At 38.3% G+C, this 21,151-nt stretch overlaps 1 protein-coding gene across 1 annotated transcript in view; it reads right to left on the bottom strand.

The window, feature by feature from the left end:
• Positions 1-21,151, bottom strand: part of ASXL3 (ASXL transcriptional regulator 3) — a 179,495-nt gene that overhangs the window by 45,011 nt on the left and 113,333 nt on the right. The window contains exon 14 of the mRNA XM_029921562.1: positions 17,760-17,923. Within this exon, the coding sequence (XP_029777422.1) occupies positions 17,760-17,923 (164 nt within the window). The remainder of the gene's footprint in view (positions 1-17,759; positions 17,924-21,151) is intronic.

Consider the following 21,151-nt stretch of genomic DNA (forward strand, 5'->3'; position numbering starts at 1 on the left):
AAACAGGAGTGACCCCCAGCATGGAAAATAAATAAAGAAAATTTGTGGTGAGAGACCCTGACTCTGGATTTAACAACAAAGAAAGCCTTCAGAGCTTCAGATATTAAAGATAAATATCTTTAAATAACTAAATGAAACTTTGCTTAAATATAATGAGGAAGGTATGATGAAAGTGTCTCATCAAATAGGAAAATATCAGTAAGAGATAATAAGTATGAAACAGAATCAATGAAAAACACTGGACTGAAAAGTGAAGTAACTAAACTGAAAATTTCACTAAAGGGATTCAACAGGAAATTTGAATAGGCAGAAGAATCAGCAAACTTGAAGACAGAGCAATAGAGATTATGTCTTCTAAAGTACAGAGTGAAAAAATAATTAAAGAAAAAAAACCCCAGAGCAACAGATGTAACATAAAGAGAAGCAAAGGAGAAAAGGGAGCAGAAAAATATTCAAAGAAATGATGGTTAAAACTCTCGAAATTTAATGAAAAGCATTAATCTATAAGTAGCAGACACTTGACATACTTAAAAAGTAGGATTCACATCCAGACACTTCATAATAAACACTGCTGAAAGTCAAAGAGAAAATTTTGAAAGCAGCAGGAGAAAAAGGACTTATGTCCAAAAGGACTACAACAACATTATCAGCTGACTTCTCATAAATCCAAAACTGAAGGGGGAAAAAAACATTCTCAATAACATTAAAAAGAATAAAACAGGAAGGGATAAACTGAACAAAAGAAATATAAAACTTACTCTTTATAATGTAACACAAAGAGTTGAAAGAAATTAAAGATCTAAGTAAATGGAAAGATCCTATGTTGATAGATCAAAAGACTTCATATTATGATTCCAATACTCTGCAAAATGATCTACCGATTTAAGACAATTCCTATTGAAATTCTAGTTTCTTTACAGAAAATGTCAAGCTGATCCTAAAATTCACATGGAAATTTAGTGTCTCAGAATAGAGAAAACAATATTGAGAAAGAAAAACACAATTGTAAAGTCACAATTCTAAAAATCCAAAGGGAAAATTTTCAAAATAAAAATAAAAAAAGATTAAAATACTTTGGAGAGTATCCATTCTTTTCATATTAATGCAGAGAATATACTCTTAAGTTAGACACCAGGTTCAATAATCATAAATGAAAATTTAAATGTTTTTGCAGAGCTACTAATAACTAAAAAAAATTTAAAAAGACTAGACGTTTGTGAGGAAAATGGGAAAATCTTCCAAACTGCTCTGTCCATATAGCATTTAATCATATGCATGTTATGCTGACCTGTCTCCTTCCTTGTGGCTGCCTGTTCACACAGCCCCACTCTGAACATTCTTGACTCATCACCTGCTGTCCACTCATCCCTTTAAAGGCTTCCACTTGGTCTATTTTTCCTCTTCTTGCATCATTCCCTTCCTTTTCCAATTAAGATTTTCTGATCTGTTGCGCTAAGACTCTTGTTATCATTTGGATACACACATATGACAAAGGTCCGATCCATGGTGGACCTTACCATTCTACACCTACTTGCGATTAAAATTCACTCTTTCAAGAAAACAGGTTTGATAATTAAGTCTTCACCGCTGGGTCACGTATCACTCTCCAGCTAGCCACCTGTGCTTTTTCAGAGAACTCACGTTCTCATTCTTCAATGACTTTTCCAAACTCTATTTATTCTCAAGCTTTTTACCTTCCTCTCCGTCCTCATCCTTCCTATCACTACCTGTCCATGTGTTTGGTTTCTACTTTTGTAGGGGGAGAAAGAACCCATACTGATCATGCAGGAAACACCCATCTTCTTCGCCTGCTTTCTTCTTCTCTTCCAGTTTTCCCGGAAATGGTGCACTGCATCCTTTCTAAGGGAAATCTCTCCACTGGTGCTTTGATCAGTACCATCTCCGCCCCTGCCTTTTAAGGGATCGTTATAGTAAGTATCCAACTTCCATTTTCATCTTGATTATTTAACTGTTCCCTCTCAAAGGAACCTCTATTCCTTTGATCACTAAACATGCTAACTCCTCTCTCAACTGAACAAATAAGTCAAATAAACAAAATCCCACCTTTATGCTTAAATTATGCTGTTTCCATTATCTTTATGATTATTCCAGTTCATAACCAAATTTTTTAAAAAGACGTATGTCTATATTCTCTCCTTTGCTTCTTGAACTCAATTCTCATTGAACCCTAAACTGGCCTCCTTACCTATCAAAGAAATAAAATTGGCTCTAAAAAGTATTCTAATTAGAAAGGAGATAATCATGAGAGACATTTGAATGCTGAGCACAAACAGGGCTGAAGATGGAGTGGGGAAGGGGAGAGAGGTGATGGTCATGGAGAGGGGCACTTATAGGTAAGAGCACTGGGTGTTATATGGAAACCAACTTGGTAATAAACTATATAAAAATAAAAAAAATAAAGTAATTAAACAAATCTAGACTTCAGAAAGAAAAAAATAGCCTACCTTCAAAACTTCAACTAATGACAAGAAATAAGGTAAAAGACTGATAGATACATTTAATATAGTCAAGAAATGGACTTCTTTACTTAACTTTGTAATTGTGTGTGTGCATGATGCTTATTTAAAGCATGGCCTAATACAGCACATATATCAACTGATGTATAGACAATTGTCAGTGTAACAATTTAAAGTCATTATCACACTATATTAATAGCTAAAATGATTCATTGGCAGTGACGTATTCAATTTTAGCAATATATTTGGCTACAATATATTAAAGGCAATTGTTTTCTACTTTAAAAAGAAAAAAAGAAAGGAGATAAAATCACCATTCTTAGTAAGTGATATGATTAGCTGGGAAACTCAAGAGCATAAAATGAAAAATGATTAAAAGTTATCAAATATTGAGTACGACAGCTAAGAAAAATACAGTTTTCTTATATACTAAACTGAAGAACTGTATTATGGATGAAAAGACCTTCTATATGATAGCAATCTTTTAGAACACATTGGCCTCAATGTATTTAACAAGTAATTCTAAGATCTACTGTGTCATTTCTCTATTTACTTTATATATAAGGGGAAGATGGGTGTTCTGCCCAAATTCTCTCCTTCCATTCTCTTTGGAAGCCCCTCTAAATTGGTGTATCTTCCCTACCATGCCTCAAAATTGCTGCTGTCGAAATTACCAGTGAACTGCATTGATGAAATAGGGTAGTTAACTTTCAATCCTCACTGTATTCAGTACTTAAGTATTAATAAGTCATACCGTCCTCCTTAAATATTCACTCCCTTGACTTAAATGATACACACTTGGTTTTCAGTCCCTTACTTTGTTGGCTATTATTTTTCAGTCTTCTTTGCCAGCTTCATCTCTTTTATTTCAGCCATTAAGATGTGGAAATCATAAGCCTCAATCTTGGGCTCTCTTCTCATTCTTTTCTCCAGTATGTATCACTTATATCCACGGTTTTAACTAACATCTAGATGTTGGTGGATCTCAATTTTTTTTAACTCCAGCTTTGAACTCTAGTTTAACCTTCACCCTTATACAGCCAACTTCTTATTCGAAATTTCCATAGATTTCTCACATGCACCTGACACAGCATGCTCCACAACCGGAAACACGCTCTTCCAGCCTTACCCACATTAGTAAACGGTACCACATCCAACTGCGGGGCTAACAGGGCACTGAAGCTGAGAGAAGAGACCATGGCAGCTATCATTCACAGGAAGTGAACCAGAGCACAAGAGAGAGAATATTCTGGAGTTCTTCCACTGAGCAAACTACCAGAGGCTAGGCAAGAACTACTTGAAATGAAGAGAGATGACAGGGCCCAGCGCTCACAGTGTCTATTCCCACCTGTCAGACTGGAAAAGCACGTCTCAGCTATAAGAGGAATTTGCCAAAGACTGAGCACCATTCTGGTTCCGCCAAAGGTATCTTAAGGTTTTAAAGCATCAAACTGTTTCCATGTAACTTAACAGCACGACGCTCCCTCAGATGCCTCCTCAGAAACTTTGTGTTGAGGCGACAAAATTATATTCCCAGGGGGCTCCGTGAATGTGCACTACTTCCAAGGCTAGACACTAAGTTTGATAAAGGCAGATACACAGCAATCTCATGTAATGTGATAGCCCAAATGGCTATCAGATTGCATGGCCCACCATAAATCTTCAATTAATACTTGCTAAAGTTACTGAATTCTCGGGGCGCCTGGGTGGCTCAGTTGGTTAAGTGTCTGGCTTTGGCTCAGGTCATGGTCTCACGGTTCATGGGTTCGAGCCCCACATTGGGCTCTGTGCTGACAGCTCAGAGCCTGGAGCCTATCTTCAGATTCTGTGTCTCCCTCTCTCTCTGCCCCTTCCCTGCTCATGCTGTCTCTCTCTCTCTCTTAAAACTAAATAAAACATTAAAAAAAATTTAAGTTACTGAATTCTCATAAATCTCCTTGAGTTTAATAACAGATTTTTCAAAATCACTTTTACTTTTATAACACCTATTCATGTTCTCTGAATTGTTATACTGGGGTTCTTTTTTTTTTTTTGAATGTGGACTCTTTCCTGTGCTGCATTACTGATCTCTATCTTTTCATCCTGACCTCTCAGTCAGCAGGTGTCAGATCAGTATTAGCTGTTGAGATGGTTTCTATAAGAAACTTTGTTGGACTTGGTACAAATCTTTCAGGCTCAGATAAGGGATCAGGGAAGAGGACATGTGTGCCCGATTGATGCTTGCTCAAGTAGAGGTTTGGCACTTGTGAGGAGGAGGGATTGATTCTTTAATAAAGAACATCTTAACCATGTATTTAAGGATATACATCAAAGGGGCGCCTGGGTGGCTCAGTCGGTTGAGTGTCCAACTTCAGCTCAGGTCATGATTTCACGGTTCGTGGGTTCAAGCCCCATGTTGGGCTCTGTGCTGACAGCTCAGAGCCTGGAGCCTGCTTCTAATTGTGTGTGACCCTCTCTCTCTCTGCCCCTCCTCTGCTCATGATCTGTCTCTTAAAAATAAATAAATGTTAAAAAAAAAAAAAAGGATATACATCAATGAAGCTAGGCTTCCCTTTAGCTAGCAAAACAGCTAGTTTCTGGACAGAGAACACACGGCAACCCCCCAGCAAGGACGGACTGGAAACATCATCTGCAGTGGTACCCTGCTGTTCAGAGACTAAATGCTAGCAAACATCCCCAGAAAGCAAGTGCGAGTATAGAGACCGTCACCTCTGGAATGCTCTACACTCTCCTCTTGCCTGACCACTCATTGCTGGTTGTGTCAAAGAGAAATCTAGAGTCCCTTTTAGTGAGACCCGCCAAGAGTGTTCCTCTCCAGGCAGCCAGTTTCATTTTAGTAATCTCTCAGGCCAATCTAGTCTCACCCTCATTACCTCCTGCAGAAATCACTCCCAGATTCTGGCATCTGGACGGCATTCTTCCCCTAGGTTTTAGGACTGATAAAGAAAGAAACTGAAAAAAGCGTCATTATAATGGGAATTTAGAAGCAGGCAAGAGAATTATATAATGCTGCCACCTTGATCTAGCGGTTCAAACATTACTACACTGTTCCCTTCCTGCTTATAATTGATTCTTTATTTCTTTACAACGATCTTCAATACGTTTTACAGAGGGCACCAACGTGTTTTCTCAGGCAACTATATTTTTTGAATATGGTTTAATAACTACTAGGAGTTCTAAAGGTGAGTGAAATCCATTTTCTTCTTTCTACCCTTGAGCCTAATTTAGGGGTGAGTCACTATATGACAACTGTCATCACAGTCTGTGGTGACCCAGGCATTAGAATGTCCCTTATTCACAAGACAGGTGCTGATGTGTCGTCTGCCATCTGAACAACTCCCTTTCTCAAACTCTATTCACTTGTGCGATAATACAAAGCTAAAGTTGTTTACTCTTCATTCCATATAAACTGAGTTAAGGATTACACATACACGTATGATTTTAAAGTTGACATAACAAAAATTACTTCTGTAAGATTCAATTACAGAATCAAATAATCATCCAGTATGCCAGGGGTAACTGATCATACTTGGCCAAAGATACTCTCTCAGGCCAGGAGGCTGCCACGCAGTATCTTACTTAGAGGAGGAAGACAGTGGTTTAATGCACATAGTAGGATGCGCTCCAGGTTAAGTGAGCGTGGGTTCCTCAACTTCCGTATGCACAGGACTGAAAGAAACTCCATTTGCCAAACTGCCTATTACATGCAATTACTAGTACGTGTATACTTCAATCCAGTGTGTACATTATTTGACATACTTTGAAGCCGACACTGATAAACAGGATTTGATGTTAACTACCCAGTTAGCTAAGAAGTGAATAATATCCAGATGGAATTACTGCCCTCCATAAGCATAAATCTCAAATGGCGAGCCTGGAAATCTCAGGCAGGGTCTGCAAGGGTATCTTTGGCCATGTATGATTTACTATCACCAGTAAGTGACTTGGGCTAGAAAGAATACTGGATTTCCTAAGCACTTTAAGATATGCTTTCAGAAGCAGTGAAAAAGCCAGTGTCAGTTCCATTAAAATAATTACATCTCAAGCACACACTTACTTTTACCTAAAGGCTTAAGATACTGGTATTTTTTCATATCTTTAATCCCTTAGAATTTTTATAATCTGTTAGGTAAATTGACATTTCATTATAAATGCTATTTGTAGAATAAAATAACGGTATAATTTTTAAATCAATATATACAGTACATAAAGCAATCTCTAAGAGGAGCCTGAGTTATTGCAAATGTATGAGCTGTTTCCATGGAGGAAAAAGATGGAAAGCCCTTTCCCATTTGCATTTATAAAGGCTGCGTGACTTCTTTAAATATATACACTGATGCCAACAGAGCCGTCAGAAATCAATAAATCACATTCTCATGTGCTGTAAAATGTCTGACATACACATTCATTTTCCTAGTCCAAAATTGTCTGCAAAAAGAACTGTGTAAATGTTCCATTTTAGTTTAATGACATTCTCCACAGTTAAAATTATGTGCATTATTGCCAGTGAGTGCAAAAACCTGAAGAGCACAAAGCTAGATAGGATTTTAAAGAGCCTACCCAGTACATATCCGTCAGTGGCTAGTCATTTAACAGACCATAGAGACGTAGATATGAATGCAGAACAAAATTGGGAGATTAGTAAGGATGGATTGAAATGTTGCAATTACCATTTGGAAAAAAAATGGGCATAATTTATTGAGAAGCCTTTGGGGGATGGTCTTGTAAGTATTTGGAGAGACAGCCCTAAGAGCCCCAACACCACCAAATGGATGCCAAGATGAACACCACTTAAAAATGATACAGATTACAGAAATGACAACAACCTATTCATCAGTGATGTTCAATTTGAAAGTGTAATAAAAACCCAAATATGACTCCGCTTTAGTTGACATGTATTCTACCAGCTGCTATATATTTTTCAAAGGTCACAGAATTGCTCTATGTAGAAATAGTTTATGAAGTACAAATTCTTAAAGAAAGGGGGGATCTGCTACGTATGATCAAGGAGATTCTAAAAATCCTCCAAGCATATTTTGCAGAGAACTATGCACAAAGGCATGTCTGGCTACAAACACAAGTGCTGAATTTATTCAGGTAATATTCCGACATGGGAACTGAAGGAAGAATGAGCTACAATTCTGTTTACTAGTGCTAACGAATGGTGCCCTTACCTCTTGGTTTCTCTGCAGTTGATCTCTGACCAAAATGCTACGGCCAAAAAATAACTTTGGGCCTATGTGTTTGCCAAAACCTGGTCATATCTGAAGTGTGTTATTTTGAGGTCCTATACCACTCCATTCAACAATACAGCTTTCCGCCTTTAAAGCCTTACTTTCCTCTCCCTGAGATCTCCACTCGCCCCAGCCCCTCGGGCCTTAGCTTCTCTCCCTACAGCCGGGACGCCATCATCAACCACTCCAACAGGCGTATCATGTGTCTTCTAAAATCTCTCAGCTCTCTCCACGTGAGCCTTTGAAAATCTCCAATCTTGGCAAAATCCAACCCCTGGCTAAATGCACCAACATTCAGCATCGCTGTAATGAAAATCCTCAGCAGACCACCTGGACACCCACGGTCATCTAACGTAAAATGGGGTCTCAATGCTGTTCAGGAAGCACTTTTGCCCCAGGATGGACCCACAGCACAACGCCTCAGGCTGCTTGCCAAAAGCTCTCCTGAAACCCCTAGTCCTCCGGTGTCTGAGCAGGCAAATATACCACCACCCCGCTGAAAACCCCTTACTTCCCATGGTGGTCTTCACCTTCTCTCCTTTTTTCCTGCTTCTTTTGTCTCTGATCTCAGAAATCAGCCTCTTTTTCTTCCTTAAACCAGCCTCTTCCCCAATATAGTCCATCCCATCCCATCTATTCTAAAACTTGGCCAATAAATCAAACCTACTTTCTTCTATCTTCAATTTCTCCTATCAACTGCCTCAATTTTTAGGACAAAAACATGTTTAAGTCTACCCTGGCTTTTAAGACATTACAATCTTTTGCTACTCTCAAATGTACAATAAATACTTACTGCCTAAAATATATATGCAAGTCCTCCTTCTCATCCAAATTTGATTACCAAGTCCTGATGATTTTATTTCTACAATGTCTGTGTTGGATTGTCTGGTGCACCCCCCCCCCCGCAACCCCCCAATTCCTGTGCTGAAGCCAATGTGACTGTACTTGGAGACAAAGCCCTTAAAGATGAAATTAAGCAGAAATGAAGTCATAGGGCAAGGTCCTAATCCAATATGGCTAATGTCTTTATAAAAAGAGGAAGGGAAACCAGGGATGTGGGCACATAGAGAAAAGGCCATGTGAGGACACAGCAAAAAGGAGCATTTCTGCAAGCTAAGGCCTCAGCAAAGTCCAACCATGTCACCACCTTGATCTTGGACGTACAGCCTCCAGGGCTGTGAGAAAATAAATTTTGTTTTTTGCACCACCCAGTCTGTGGTATTTTGTTATGGTAACAATAGTAAACTAATAAAATGTCTCACAAATTAGGCCTTTCTTTCTCATTCTTTTTTTTTTTAATGTTTTTTTTTATTTACTTTTGATACAGAGAGAGAGAGACAGAGCATGAAAGGGGGAGGGGCAGAGAGAGAAGGAGATACAGAACCAGAAGCAGGTTCCAGGCTCTGAGCTGGCTGTCAGCACAGAGCCTGACGCGGGGCTCGAACCCACGAATGTGAGATCTGACCTGAGCTGAAGTCAGAGGCTTAGCTGACTGAGCCACCCAGGTGCCCCTCTTTTTCATTCTTTAACGGCATTGGCTAAGTTCTTGTTTATCAGACAGGTTATACCAGCTTATAAGTGGATTCCCAGCCTGCTTTCATGGATTCACTCAAAAAACATTTACTGAACACTTACTACATGCCAGGCACAGCAAACAGAAGAAAGCCACAAAGCCACTGTCATGGAGCTTTTATTCTCATGAGGAAAGACAAATGACTAACGACATAAGCAAGTAACTATTGACTATAGTTACGTTACAGAGGGAAATAAACAGGAAAATAAGAGAACACTGAGGAGGATAGACACAGGGTCACAAGCAGAGCCTCGGCGAGGAGACGACTCCGGCTGCGGGGACAAGAATTAGCGGCCTTGTCGGAAGATGCTGTGAAGCACTCCCAGCAGAGCTCGTAGCAGGCCCGGGGGGTTGGGAACAGAATGGTTGGGTGCGAGGTCAGGAAGGAAGACAGAAGGGCTAAAGCCAGTCAGGTGCGAAGTGGGGGATCCCTCTCGTCTATTTCATGCTTCACTCCTTCAATAGAGTCATTTTTAAAATACACACTTAGTAACGATTTGCTCTGAACATACAGCCTTGGTATGTCCCACACTGCTTACTAATGCAGAAGGCCTTTCTTAAACATTTGTTCCAACCTTCCCTCTAACCTCAACTTCCTCACCCTCTACCCTCTACCATCTCAAACTGTATGTTGATAGATAGCATATACGCTCTGCCTGTGTCTGGGTGCGGGGCAAGGAACACCAGGTAGAAGAAAGAGCATGAACGTGGGGTCAGACAAATCCGTGTTCAAAATTTGGTTCTCATGTTTTTACTTGGAAGAAGTTGGATACATCTTTTCTTTCTCCCTGATCCTTATTTTCACACCGATGAAGTGGGGTTAATAATACGAACTCTTTGGGGCATTACAGTAAGGATGACTGATAACTTCCGCAGGAGGCTCAACACTGTCAGTAATCAATACCATCACTGGCACACACTGTTTCCTTTATTCAGAAGGCCCACCACACTTTTTTCCTCGTAAACTTCCTCCATCTGCCCAAATATCCTTTAGATGACACATTCTCTTTGAAGCATTCTCCAAATGCTACACACAAAATTACCTCCTTGCTGTTGGCATAATGCAATACATATACTACCACCATGGCACAGTTCTGTAACCACACGGACTTTTACATCTCTCTCTCCCTTCTAGAACCATCACTTATCTCAGGGTTGGAACTGTGGCTTATTAATGTGTGTATTATCAGTGCTTGTCTGGCACATAATAGGTGTTAAATAAACACTGGTTGGATGAATGAATGTATGAACTCTATATTCTATTCCCCCCCAAACCACTAGAATTTGCCTACCTCTGTAATATTCTATTTCTTCAAAAAATCTGTCAGTGAGGAGTCCCAGCAGGCAAAGATGACTCATTCAAGTTAGCATCATTTGAAGAGAGTAGATTAAAAAGACTACTTACAAAGAAAGATATGGTCAGGTTGCAAACCACCAAGGATAGTGCAATAAACTAAAGCTAATAAATAACAGGGAGTAGTATTTGACCTGAAAGGTAACGGGAGAAAGAGCTGATCAGAACTCGGACAGAGACAGGGTTGTATGGAGAAGACCTTTTGACAGGAGCTGGTTGACGGTTGCAGCCTGTGCTGACCAGACAGAGAAGGGGCCCAATCTCACTCTTCTTCCTTTGCCCAAACCCCTGTTGAGGCTCCCTAATAGCTGAACCAAATTAGAGTCCTTGGGGCCTTCTCTTCCCCCCTTACAAGTCACTCATGCCTGAAGCTTGAAACAATATAGGTTCCTGTGCCAGAAAAGGAGCAGAGGGACCCTTGATGCTCCAGAGTGGGATCCCAGAGCCCATGTGGTGAGGCAGGTGTCCAGGGAGGGAAGCCTGGAGAGCAGCGCAGAGGCACCGCACAGTGAGGAACCCCTGCACAGAGGAGGGGCCCAATATGCGGCGTCACGGATCAAGCAGGGAGGGGAAAGTGCCCGAGCTGGATGGGTAGAGAGACGGCCTGTCACGGAGTCTGAGTATAGTGAAGGAGACCTACACCACGGGGCAGTACGGAAGCGTGACTACTACCTATAAAGGGATTAATCAAATATTTAGATATATTAAGGGTAATAAAAACTGGGTTTCTCACTGTGTCAGCTACAGAAAGGGAGAAGACTAGAATAAACCATGGGGTATTAGACTAGGACTGGAGGTCTTAGTATAAACTCATGGTTTACAAGATGTAGACATACATGTAGAAATAAGTGTCAATATAAATTGTGTTATGTTTATATATTCCAAAGGACTCATGCTCTTTCTTCTGGATATTTCTGTATGTTCCTTGTCCCCAAGACACAGACGTAAGGAGATACTCACACACACACACACACACACACACGTGCACACACATGTGCACAAAGAGTAGACGTGCTGTGAGATCCTCACTCCTAAATACGCTCGTCCACTAAAGGGAACCAGGGCTTCTGGAAGAAAGAGTTATTCCAGCGTCTGGGCAAGAAAAGTACAAGACTGGAACAATGTGATGTGCTTAAAGTAATGAAGTGCTCAGAGGGAACGGAGACACGTCGGAAGACACAGGAGTCAGCTTGAACACGCTCCCAGTGACCAGGTGTGGGACAACTGGAGCACAGTAATTGACTGAAAAACTACAAAACACTGAATTCATACATATGTAAATAAGTGAATGAACTGAGGGTCTGAGGAGAAAGGACAGTTATATAATTTAAATTTACCAAGTACTATTTAATTACAAAGAAAGACAAAGTAACTTTTTACTGGGGAAGATTGGCAGTTGAATTTTAAACAAACAATCAAGTGAACATCACCATTATTGGGACAAATCAAAAATATGTGCCAACTAAGAGACGCAAAGAGAAGAATACCTCATCATTTATCCTATTCCTCCCAGAGGTATTCTGAATCTAATCATAAGGAAACAGCACACAAACTCAAATTGGCTTATAATCTCCAAAAGTGTCAAAATCATGAAAGTCAAAGGAAGGCTGAATAATATTCTAGAATGAAAGAGACTAAAGAAACATGACAACGAAATGCAATGACAGATTCTGTACTGGATCTTGCTGCTAAAAGTGACATTATTGGGACAACTTGCTAAATTTGGATAGAGCTTAAGAATCAATCACATGGTAATAACGATCACTGCTAATTTCCTGATCTTGATTGCTTGGATTATGCTTACGTAAGAGAATGTCCCTGTTTGTAGAAAATGTAACCTTACCATTTCAAAATACTGAAGGAAGGAGATCCTGCGTGGATCATCAGACTGCAAACTAACTCTCTAATGTATCTTCACATTTTCTAAAAGTTTATGATTATTTAAAAATTTTTTAAACATACAGAAGGCAGGGGCGCCTGGGTGGCTCAGTCGGTTAAGCCTCCGACTTCGGCTCAGGTCAGATCTCACGTTTGTGGGTTCGAGCCCCACATCAGGCTCTGTGCTGACAGCTAGCTCAGAGCCTGGAGTCTGCTTCCGGTTCTGTGTCTCCTTCTCTCTCTGCCCCTCCCTCTCTCATGCTCTGTCTCTCTCTGTATCAAAAATAAATTAAATAAAAAAACGTTTAAAAAAAATTAAAAAAAAAATACAGAAGGCATAGGTCCTCCTGATACAGTAGTTTATACATGGTTTAGCCTCCTGGAGCAAAGCAGAGTGAAGAAGACTGAAAGGTGGCTCTAGATGGACAAACGGAAGATTTCCCAGTCACTCCCCAGTGACCTCCTCATGTCCATTTGACGCCGTTGCCTGTATGCAACCTGCATGTGATCATCTCTTAAGTATTTGCTGTTTTCTTTTCCTCGGCTCTTTCCTGTACTCTTTCTTATCTACATTCTCAGGAACACAAGTCTTTTATATAAGACTGTATCTCACAGTCTTACTGAATTCCATAGTTGACACCATAATCTATGAAGATGTTCTATAAACTAACTCCATCTTCTTCAGTTTTAAAACTTGAATACATAATTACTTTCCAACATTTCTCATAGTAGAAGCATCTCAATCCAACATGTTAAAACCAAACACAATCCCTTTCCCACTACACTGGGCACTGTTATGGACTACCTCGCCCACCCCCACGGCATACCCTCTAACAGAACTTCCTGAAAACTAGGTTTCTAACGTATCCTTAACCTCTATCACAGTACACCATTTTACTGGAGGAGATAGAAAAAGACAGCACATGAGGCTCAAGAATAGGTCTAGCTGCTTTAAACTAATTTGCATATTCCACTTCCTTAGCTAGGGGCATTGTTCAAGAAGCGTTCATGGGATCTAAGCAGATCATTACAGTGAATCTTAGGTCTTTTCTTTGGAAAACTGGGACAGAAGTATCTTCTCCATGAATGTGAACCAAGAAGCAAGTACCCATTTTTTGATTCAGGTAGCCGTCCTACCACAAAGGGATCAGAATAGTACCAACAACAAAAAAAGACTATTTTTAAAATTAATTCATTGTTAATTAAATGGGTTCTGGACAAAAACTGGATCCCAGATCAACAACCAGAAACCCATTCTAACTTCTATCCTCTAAAACCCTCAGCCAATAAACCCCTTTATATTTAAGTCAGTTTGAGTTTGATTTTCTGTCACATGCAGTATAATGTGTGAAGGAGAGTAAACTTAAATATAAAACTAAGTGTGAAAATGGTATAAAACAACTAGAAGCTAAAAAATATACATGTGCAATTTACATACATTATATATATTACACACACACACACACACACACACACACACACACACACGACACACACATTCTAGGACAAGCAGGCCTCTGTAAAACAAAAAAAAGGAAAAATATGGAAAAAAATACCAGAGACATTGGCATAATGACAGTTGGCACTGGCAAGCAAGATGGATGGGAAACCAAGCTTCTTTATTTTGCAGATGTAATAACTGAATGATCTCCAGCTCTCTAGAGCACAGAGTCAGAGGCTGGTAGAGGCTACTTCAGGGAGGAAATCTGGTAGAAATCTGGCAGAAATCTGGGAAGTCAAAAGAAGGAAACAAGAAACCCGGGGCTTTCAAATTCTGTAAAAATATGTAGACAAGCTTTCGTACAAGCAAAACTGTGAGGTATTTCATGGAATTAGAGTACTTTATACTGGGTTCAAATAAATCTATGTAATCAGATTCACATCTCTATTCCTTTCCTACTTATTCTGGTCCAGAAAATGGTGGGGTTCATTCCCATCTGGATATCTCTAAACTGTCATGAAACAGCAGCAGTTTTGGGAGCTTGCTGCGTCAGGTCGCCTGCCCCTTTCTGATAGAAGAGAGGGTTCAGCTCACCTCCAGCAAGGCACACAGAGAGAGAGAGCTCTAAATTTCTCGGTAGCAAATGGTTGGGCCCACAGAGCCTTCTGTCCACCCAAGTCACCCTAGATAAAATCTCCAGTTGCCTTCTAGACCGTTTACAGCCCTATCCCTCGGGCAATCTGTCATATATTCCTACTTTTTAGGTTGCAACTATGTCTGGAATGCAGTCCTTTCTTTTCATTTCCAAGGCCAAAGCCCAAAGTCAGACCCTTATCTCATATCTCAACTACTGCAATTGTTTCTTATCCAGTCTCTCTTGTCTTATCTTTCTGCCTGTCCAATTCATCATTTACAGGGCTACTAGCTCCTGGGAGAAAATAAGGACTGCATTTTATTTTCCCCTTTTATCTCCCCTGTATCCAGGCACAGAAAAATTTGCTTAAATTATTCTACGCATCCCATTTCTCATTTGAAAAAATCTCTGATGGTACCCAGTTTTCAGAAAAAGCTCAAAGAACTTCATATGCAACCACATCTTCAAGGCTGTAAACCATACTCCCCCTCAGAAGACCATCTTACCATTTTCCCCCCACTGCACGGTCCAGTCACATGGAACTACGGTATCTTCTGGAACACAAATACAGCAAATCTTTACAAAAGACATGCTGCTCCTCTATAAAATTCACCCTCAGCTCTAATTACAAAACACCTATTCGTTTTTCAAGACTCAACTTAAATGTCCTTTCTACCGTAATATCTTCCCCAATACTAGTTTCAGATTAAATTTCTTCATCCTCTTTGCCTTCAGAAGACTTTCCTCACACTACTGTTCTGACGTGCATGTTGCTCTGCTACATCATCTTGTCCAGGTTTACCCAGTTATTAGACTTCTTACCTAGTAATGAGCTAAGTGAACTGTATTTCAGCTGGAAGTTAGCTGTTACTTCTCCACAAGATTTCTTCTTATATCCTCTGTATTTAGCAAAGCGTATATAGTACACAATAAATGCTTGGTGAATGCTGCTTGAATAATCTGCCAGTGGACTAAATGTGACATGAGGACAGGCATTGTGACTTATTCATTTACACTTCTTACAGTGACTAGAAAAAATGAGGAACAGCAACTGTTTAATAAAGCTGAATCAAGCTGAATAAAATACTGGGCTTAGAATGGCCTTCTGGGTTACGAGAATATTTGGCTCAATTGAGGACAATTCGTCATTTCTTCATTCCAAAAGATTTACTGAGTATCTTGTATGTGTTAAATCTTATTCTAGGAGCTGGGGATAGAATTGTAAACAAGATAAACCACATGCACCTTGAGGCAGAGGAAATGGTTCAGGAGTTAAGAGATCAGGCTCTCCCACCTCCCCAAGTAAAGTTTTCCTTAACTCCTGAGCTCAGTTCTCAGGCACACAAATATGGAAGCTGCCGCTCTCTATTTTATCAAGTGTTATTTGACAAAATGTAAAATTGCTACCACTGGATAATGGTGGTGATGGTGATGATCACATTATCTTCCTCTTTAATTTCAATGTTATTCTCCAAATTCAAGCCCTCATTTTGCCTTTTTGGAACAACTAAAATTGCTTCCTAACAACTCTTTCCACTTTTATCCTTCCCAGCTCTACGTTCCCTTTCAATACTACCACAATAATTTTCTTTAAAAGCAACAATCTCACTATATTATAGCTGTGCTCAAAAGCCCTCAATGGCTTTGCAAACACAGAGAGAACACTGCTCAGATTCCTTAGCCTCATACTCAAGGAATCTTCCACAACTGACTTCCAATTTGTCTGTCCAGATTCTTTTGCACTGTTCTTCCTACAATCTAGACTCCCACAAAATTAGCTTTTGATTTTGTATCTTTGAACCTTTCACTGGGTACATTTCCATCTATCTTACTCAAATTCTGCCTACATCTCAAGCCCTAATTCAAGAACATTAAATTTGTCTCAGATTTTACCCTTCCACATAGGAAAGCTCAATATACTTTGTGCTTTCTCCTCAAAGCACACCAACTTCTACCTCATATTTTGATTACTCACAAATCTAGCCTATGTATCCAACCAAAGCATATTTAATCATCAGTAAATACTTGACAGGCACTTACTATATTTTCATTACTCCCAAGCACCTAAAACATACCGTATTCATAGTAAATATTAAACAAATTTCGATAGAATGAAAGCAAACTCCCAAACAGAAACGTACCCAAAATCAAAATAATCTTTTCCTAAATCTGAACAATAATCTCAACCAAAGAGATACATTTGAGTGGTAGAAAACTGCAGCTCATCACATTTTAAACATATATGAAAGGCGGCAGCTAAGTTAGTAGAAAATAGAATCAAATAAAAAGCTGAGAAAATTTATTCAAAGTAATAAGGAAATATTGAATCAATCTCGCCCATTTCAATATATGGATGTTCCTCTCATTTTGCGATGCAAATACATAAGCGCGTGCGCACACACACACACACACACACACACACACACATCATGTCCATCAACAGGAAACTATACACAGTGTCACAAGGAAATTTTTCCTAGTTGCCATTTAATAACTTTTGTGAAATTTAATAAAAGTTTATGTGATGAATTTTTTTTCCTTTTCTTCTCTAAGGAAACAGCTTTAGATGATTGATGCCTGGTATTATGAGTCTATATTTGTATTTCCTTATTTTAGAAGCTTTTCAAAATACAAAAATAAACTTAAAGCACTTCTAGTTATACTAAAAAAAAGATAAAAGGTGATTATTTATAGGCAATCATATTCGTGATGATAGACTCTCAGAAGGCAACTGCAAACATAAATTTTAAATGCTTTTTGGAAAGAGTTGAGAATAAAAACATTTACATAATTTCTTAGAAACCCCGTCTTTTTATTGCTGCACTTCAATATTCCCTCCAGGCAAAGGAGCAGCTACTTCAAAGATTTATTTGATAATGGAATGTTTGATTTCTTTGTTTTCCTCTTCCAATGTGGAAAGGTCTGTTGTTTTCACTCTACAGCAATGTGCTATATTTTAAAATTTGAATTGGCTCTCTACTGATAATAAAAATGTTTCTATTTTGGCAAATTAAACACATCAATGCTAGCAATGAATATATATATTATAAATACACTATATTTTTATAAAATGGTCCACCTATGTATCAGTCATCTTTGATTACAGAACTGCCATTTCACAATAATATAACCAGTGACTAATATCAAACGTCTAAAACTCCTACTTACCTGCCTATCCACTTCTGGGAGCAAAAGCAGGAGGTATTGTTGAAAATGCTGAGGTAAGGAAGCAAACGTATGTTTATTTATTAATGCCCTCAAGTTAGTGTTGACAAGAATAGATCCTGGTGTTTCTATGTCAATGTCCTCAGCTTTGGTCCATTTCAAGTGTCCTGTGATAAACAAGCAAGAGCATTAATTCCCTGTAGATTGGGAAAGACATGCACATGTACATATCAAACATATTCAAGAATATGTTTAATTCTGTCATTTTTAAAAGTGACATTTCAGAAACTTCTCCAAAGTTTCTTTGTGTTTGTCTTATCTTAGTTGTCTTTTATTTTCATAATGTATACCTCACTCAATACCATCTACATGTTTTTTATAGATGTTACTCAAAGTAGCACCAGGTCTAGATAAGGAAGTATTTTAATTATGATCTTCCAGTTAATCAGAATTGTAAAATACTCTGGGAGCATAACTGGTAACAAGTACAATTTTTATAGATTCTATAAGACCTAGGATTAATAATAAGAACAGTTCTATCATTTTTAGCAGAGATATTGATAGCCAGCTGCTGGCTGTGTGATTCCCCATGTATCAAGTGGAGCACGAAGCACTGGATTATTTCAAAAGATTCCTATTCAGCGTAGTTGGACAGTAATAATTTAAAAATCTAACGTTTATAAAAAATACTAGCTTCGAGTCTAAAATACCAGTACACTTTGAAGGATAATTTTACAACTCAGGGTACACTGACTTCCAACAGAAGGCTGTGTGTAGAGTTCGCAACTCAAAATTACGACATACAAGAAAATAATCCACTATAAGGAATAGTCAGTTGATGCATCAAATAGAAGAATTGCCACTTTCAGTTACGTGAGTTAAAAAGAACACCTTGAATGTGAGTTGTTTTATTAGAGTATGTTTTAAATCAAGGGTCAGCAAATTATGGCCCATGAGCTATAGCCAGACCAATTTTTGTTCTGGTAAATAAAGTTTTACTGGAACACAGTAAATGCCCAATTGTTTAGTTCTCTCGAGGTCTGCCTTTGCACTACAATGCAGAATTGAAGAGTTGTGCCAGAAATAGCATGACCTGTATTTAGTCTCTAGCCCTTAACAGAAAAAAACCCGTCAACTCTTGTTTTAAATAATTAGAGACAAAAGACAGAATAAATTCATTATTAATAAACAGGAAAACATGATAAAAGAATAGGCAACTTTGAAACAGAATTAGACAGAACATCTAGAAATAAAAATTTAGTTCTTAAATTAAAAAATGTAATGGACACAGGAGAGGAAAGAATTACCAAATAATTGAAATAGAGAGTTAATGAAAATATCTAGAATGGAGCATAAAAAAATGATGAGTCAAAAAACAGTAGAGTAAAGAAATACGGTGAATGGCATAAACAGAATGAACATCTAAAAGAGCATCAGAACAGTGCCCAGAAGACTGGCAATATCTGAAGAGTTAATGGCTAAAATTTTTAGAACTGAAAAAAATGGTAAGAGTTCACAGGTAAAGTAATACATCAAATCTCCAAGAAGGACAAATCCACTTTCGGCTGACATGTTGACACTGTAAAACATCAACAATAAAAAGGGTATCATAAAACAATTTTAACAAAAATAAGTTATATCTAAAGAGATGAAAATAAGAACACAGAAATCTTATCAATAAATAACAGATGGCAGTGGAATATCTTCAAAGGGCCAAGAGAATGTGTGTCAATCTAGAATTTCACTAAAAATAACGTCTCTTAAATTGGCAGTGATGGCAATGATAAAAGAACCTTTTTTAGTATCCAAAATGGAAACTCTACCCTTCAGAGAATTTCACTAAAATAATCAGTAGTGGATATTCTCAACAAATGTAGAAATTAAATCAAAGAAGGAATGAATGGGTTGCAGAAGCAATGGCAAACTAAAAGACTAACAGATCAGAGCAACTCCAAGCAAATATTAATGATGAAAAATAATGCTAATAACTAATAAGAGTTAAATAAAGGAAATAAATAAGTTAACTAAAAAGGAAATAAAATGGAAAACAACTGCATGTTAGATGTGAAGAAGTAACTGAAATAAGAATGCTATCAAACCCTGGCATTATTTAAGAAGGAGAAGACGAAAGCCTGGTGGCTCAGTCAGTTAGGCGTCTGATTTCAGCTCACGTCATGATGTCCTGGTTCACAAATATGAGCCCCCCGTCAGTCTCTGTGCTGATAGCTTGGAGCCTAGAGCCTACTTCAGCTTCTGTGTCTCCCTCCCTCTCTGCTTCCCCTTTCATGCTCGCCTGTTCTCTCTCAAAAGTAAATAAATCTTAAACACACACACACACACACACACACACACCCCTCTACAGGTAACCACTAGAGGCAATGAAAAAGAATTATAACTTGCAAATAAGTGCATGGAAGGAAATCTTAATGCATCAAATGGAAGCTATAAAAGAAGAAAAAAATTTAAAAAATTAAGTCCAACAAAATCAAAATAATATAAATGGATTTTCATACTTGATTTACAAAGCAATGTAATCCACCTATGTGCTGCTTACAAAAAATATACTTAATAATCATAAGGAATGGATGAAAATTAAATAAAGACATAATAGCCAGATACTCAAAACAACAACAAAATCAGTCATATAACAATATTAACATCAGACAAGATACACGAAGACAGTAAACCTTATTGGGGATGAGAAAGATCATTCCTTAAGTATAAAAGGAAGAATTCACTGGGAAGATAAAATGACTCTAAATCTGCATCCAGTTAAGCAGCATATCATTCAAAAATTAAAACTGAGAGAACTAAAAAGAGAAAGTGCCATCACACAATGTTAGCGAGCAGTCTTAACATCTTCCGCCAGACACGGAGACATCAGACAAAAAAGTTGTCTTAATACAGAGAACTTTAACAACTCAATAATCAATGCTGAACCAACGGATTTAACACAGGTCACCGCACTGAGCTGGCAGAGAAAGACATGTTTTGCCAGCACTCAAAGAGCAGCAAGACAAACAAACCTGGCCTGTGAGTCTCTACAAATACTGATGGACAATATAAAACCTCATCTAATTAGGTAGGAATAACACAAACGCAGCAGCTTTCCAATCCTCCCATACCCATTACAGATTTGGACATTCAAAAGCATACTCTTAAGTATTTTCTAAGTAAGAGAAAAACAATTCAATGGAAATTATAAAGTATTTGGATTCTAAAGGACAATGCCAAAATTTGTGAAATGCAGCTCAGTTTTAAAGCTAAATTTTATCTATTACAGAATGGAAAAAAAATTGAAAATTCAAAGTGTACAAATCAAGAAGTTAATAAATGAATTACACAAAAACTTGGGGGAAAAAAAGGATTACAAAAATATGAGTATACATTCATGA

The sequence above is a fragment of the Suricata suricatta genome, chromosome 14 (assembly GCF_006229205.1).
Source record: "Suricata suricatta isolate VVHF042 chromosome 14, meerkat_22Aug2017_6uvM2_HiC, whole genome shotgun sequence".
NCBI lineage: Eukaryota > Metazoa > Chordata > Mammalia > Carnivora > Herpestidae > Suricata > Suricata suricatta.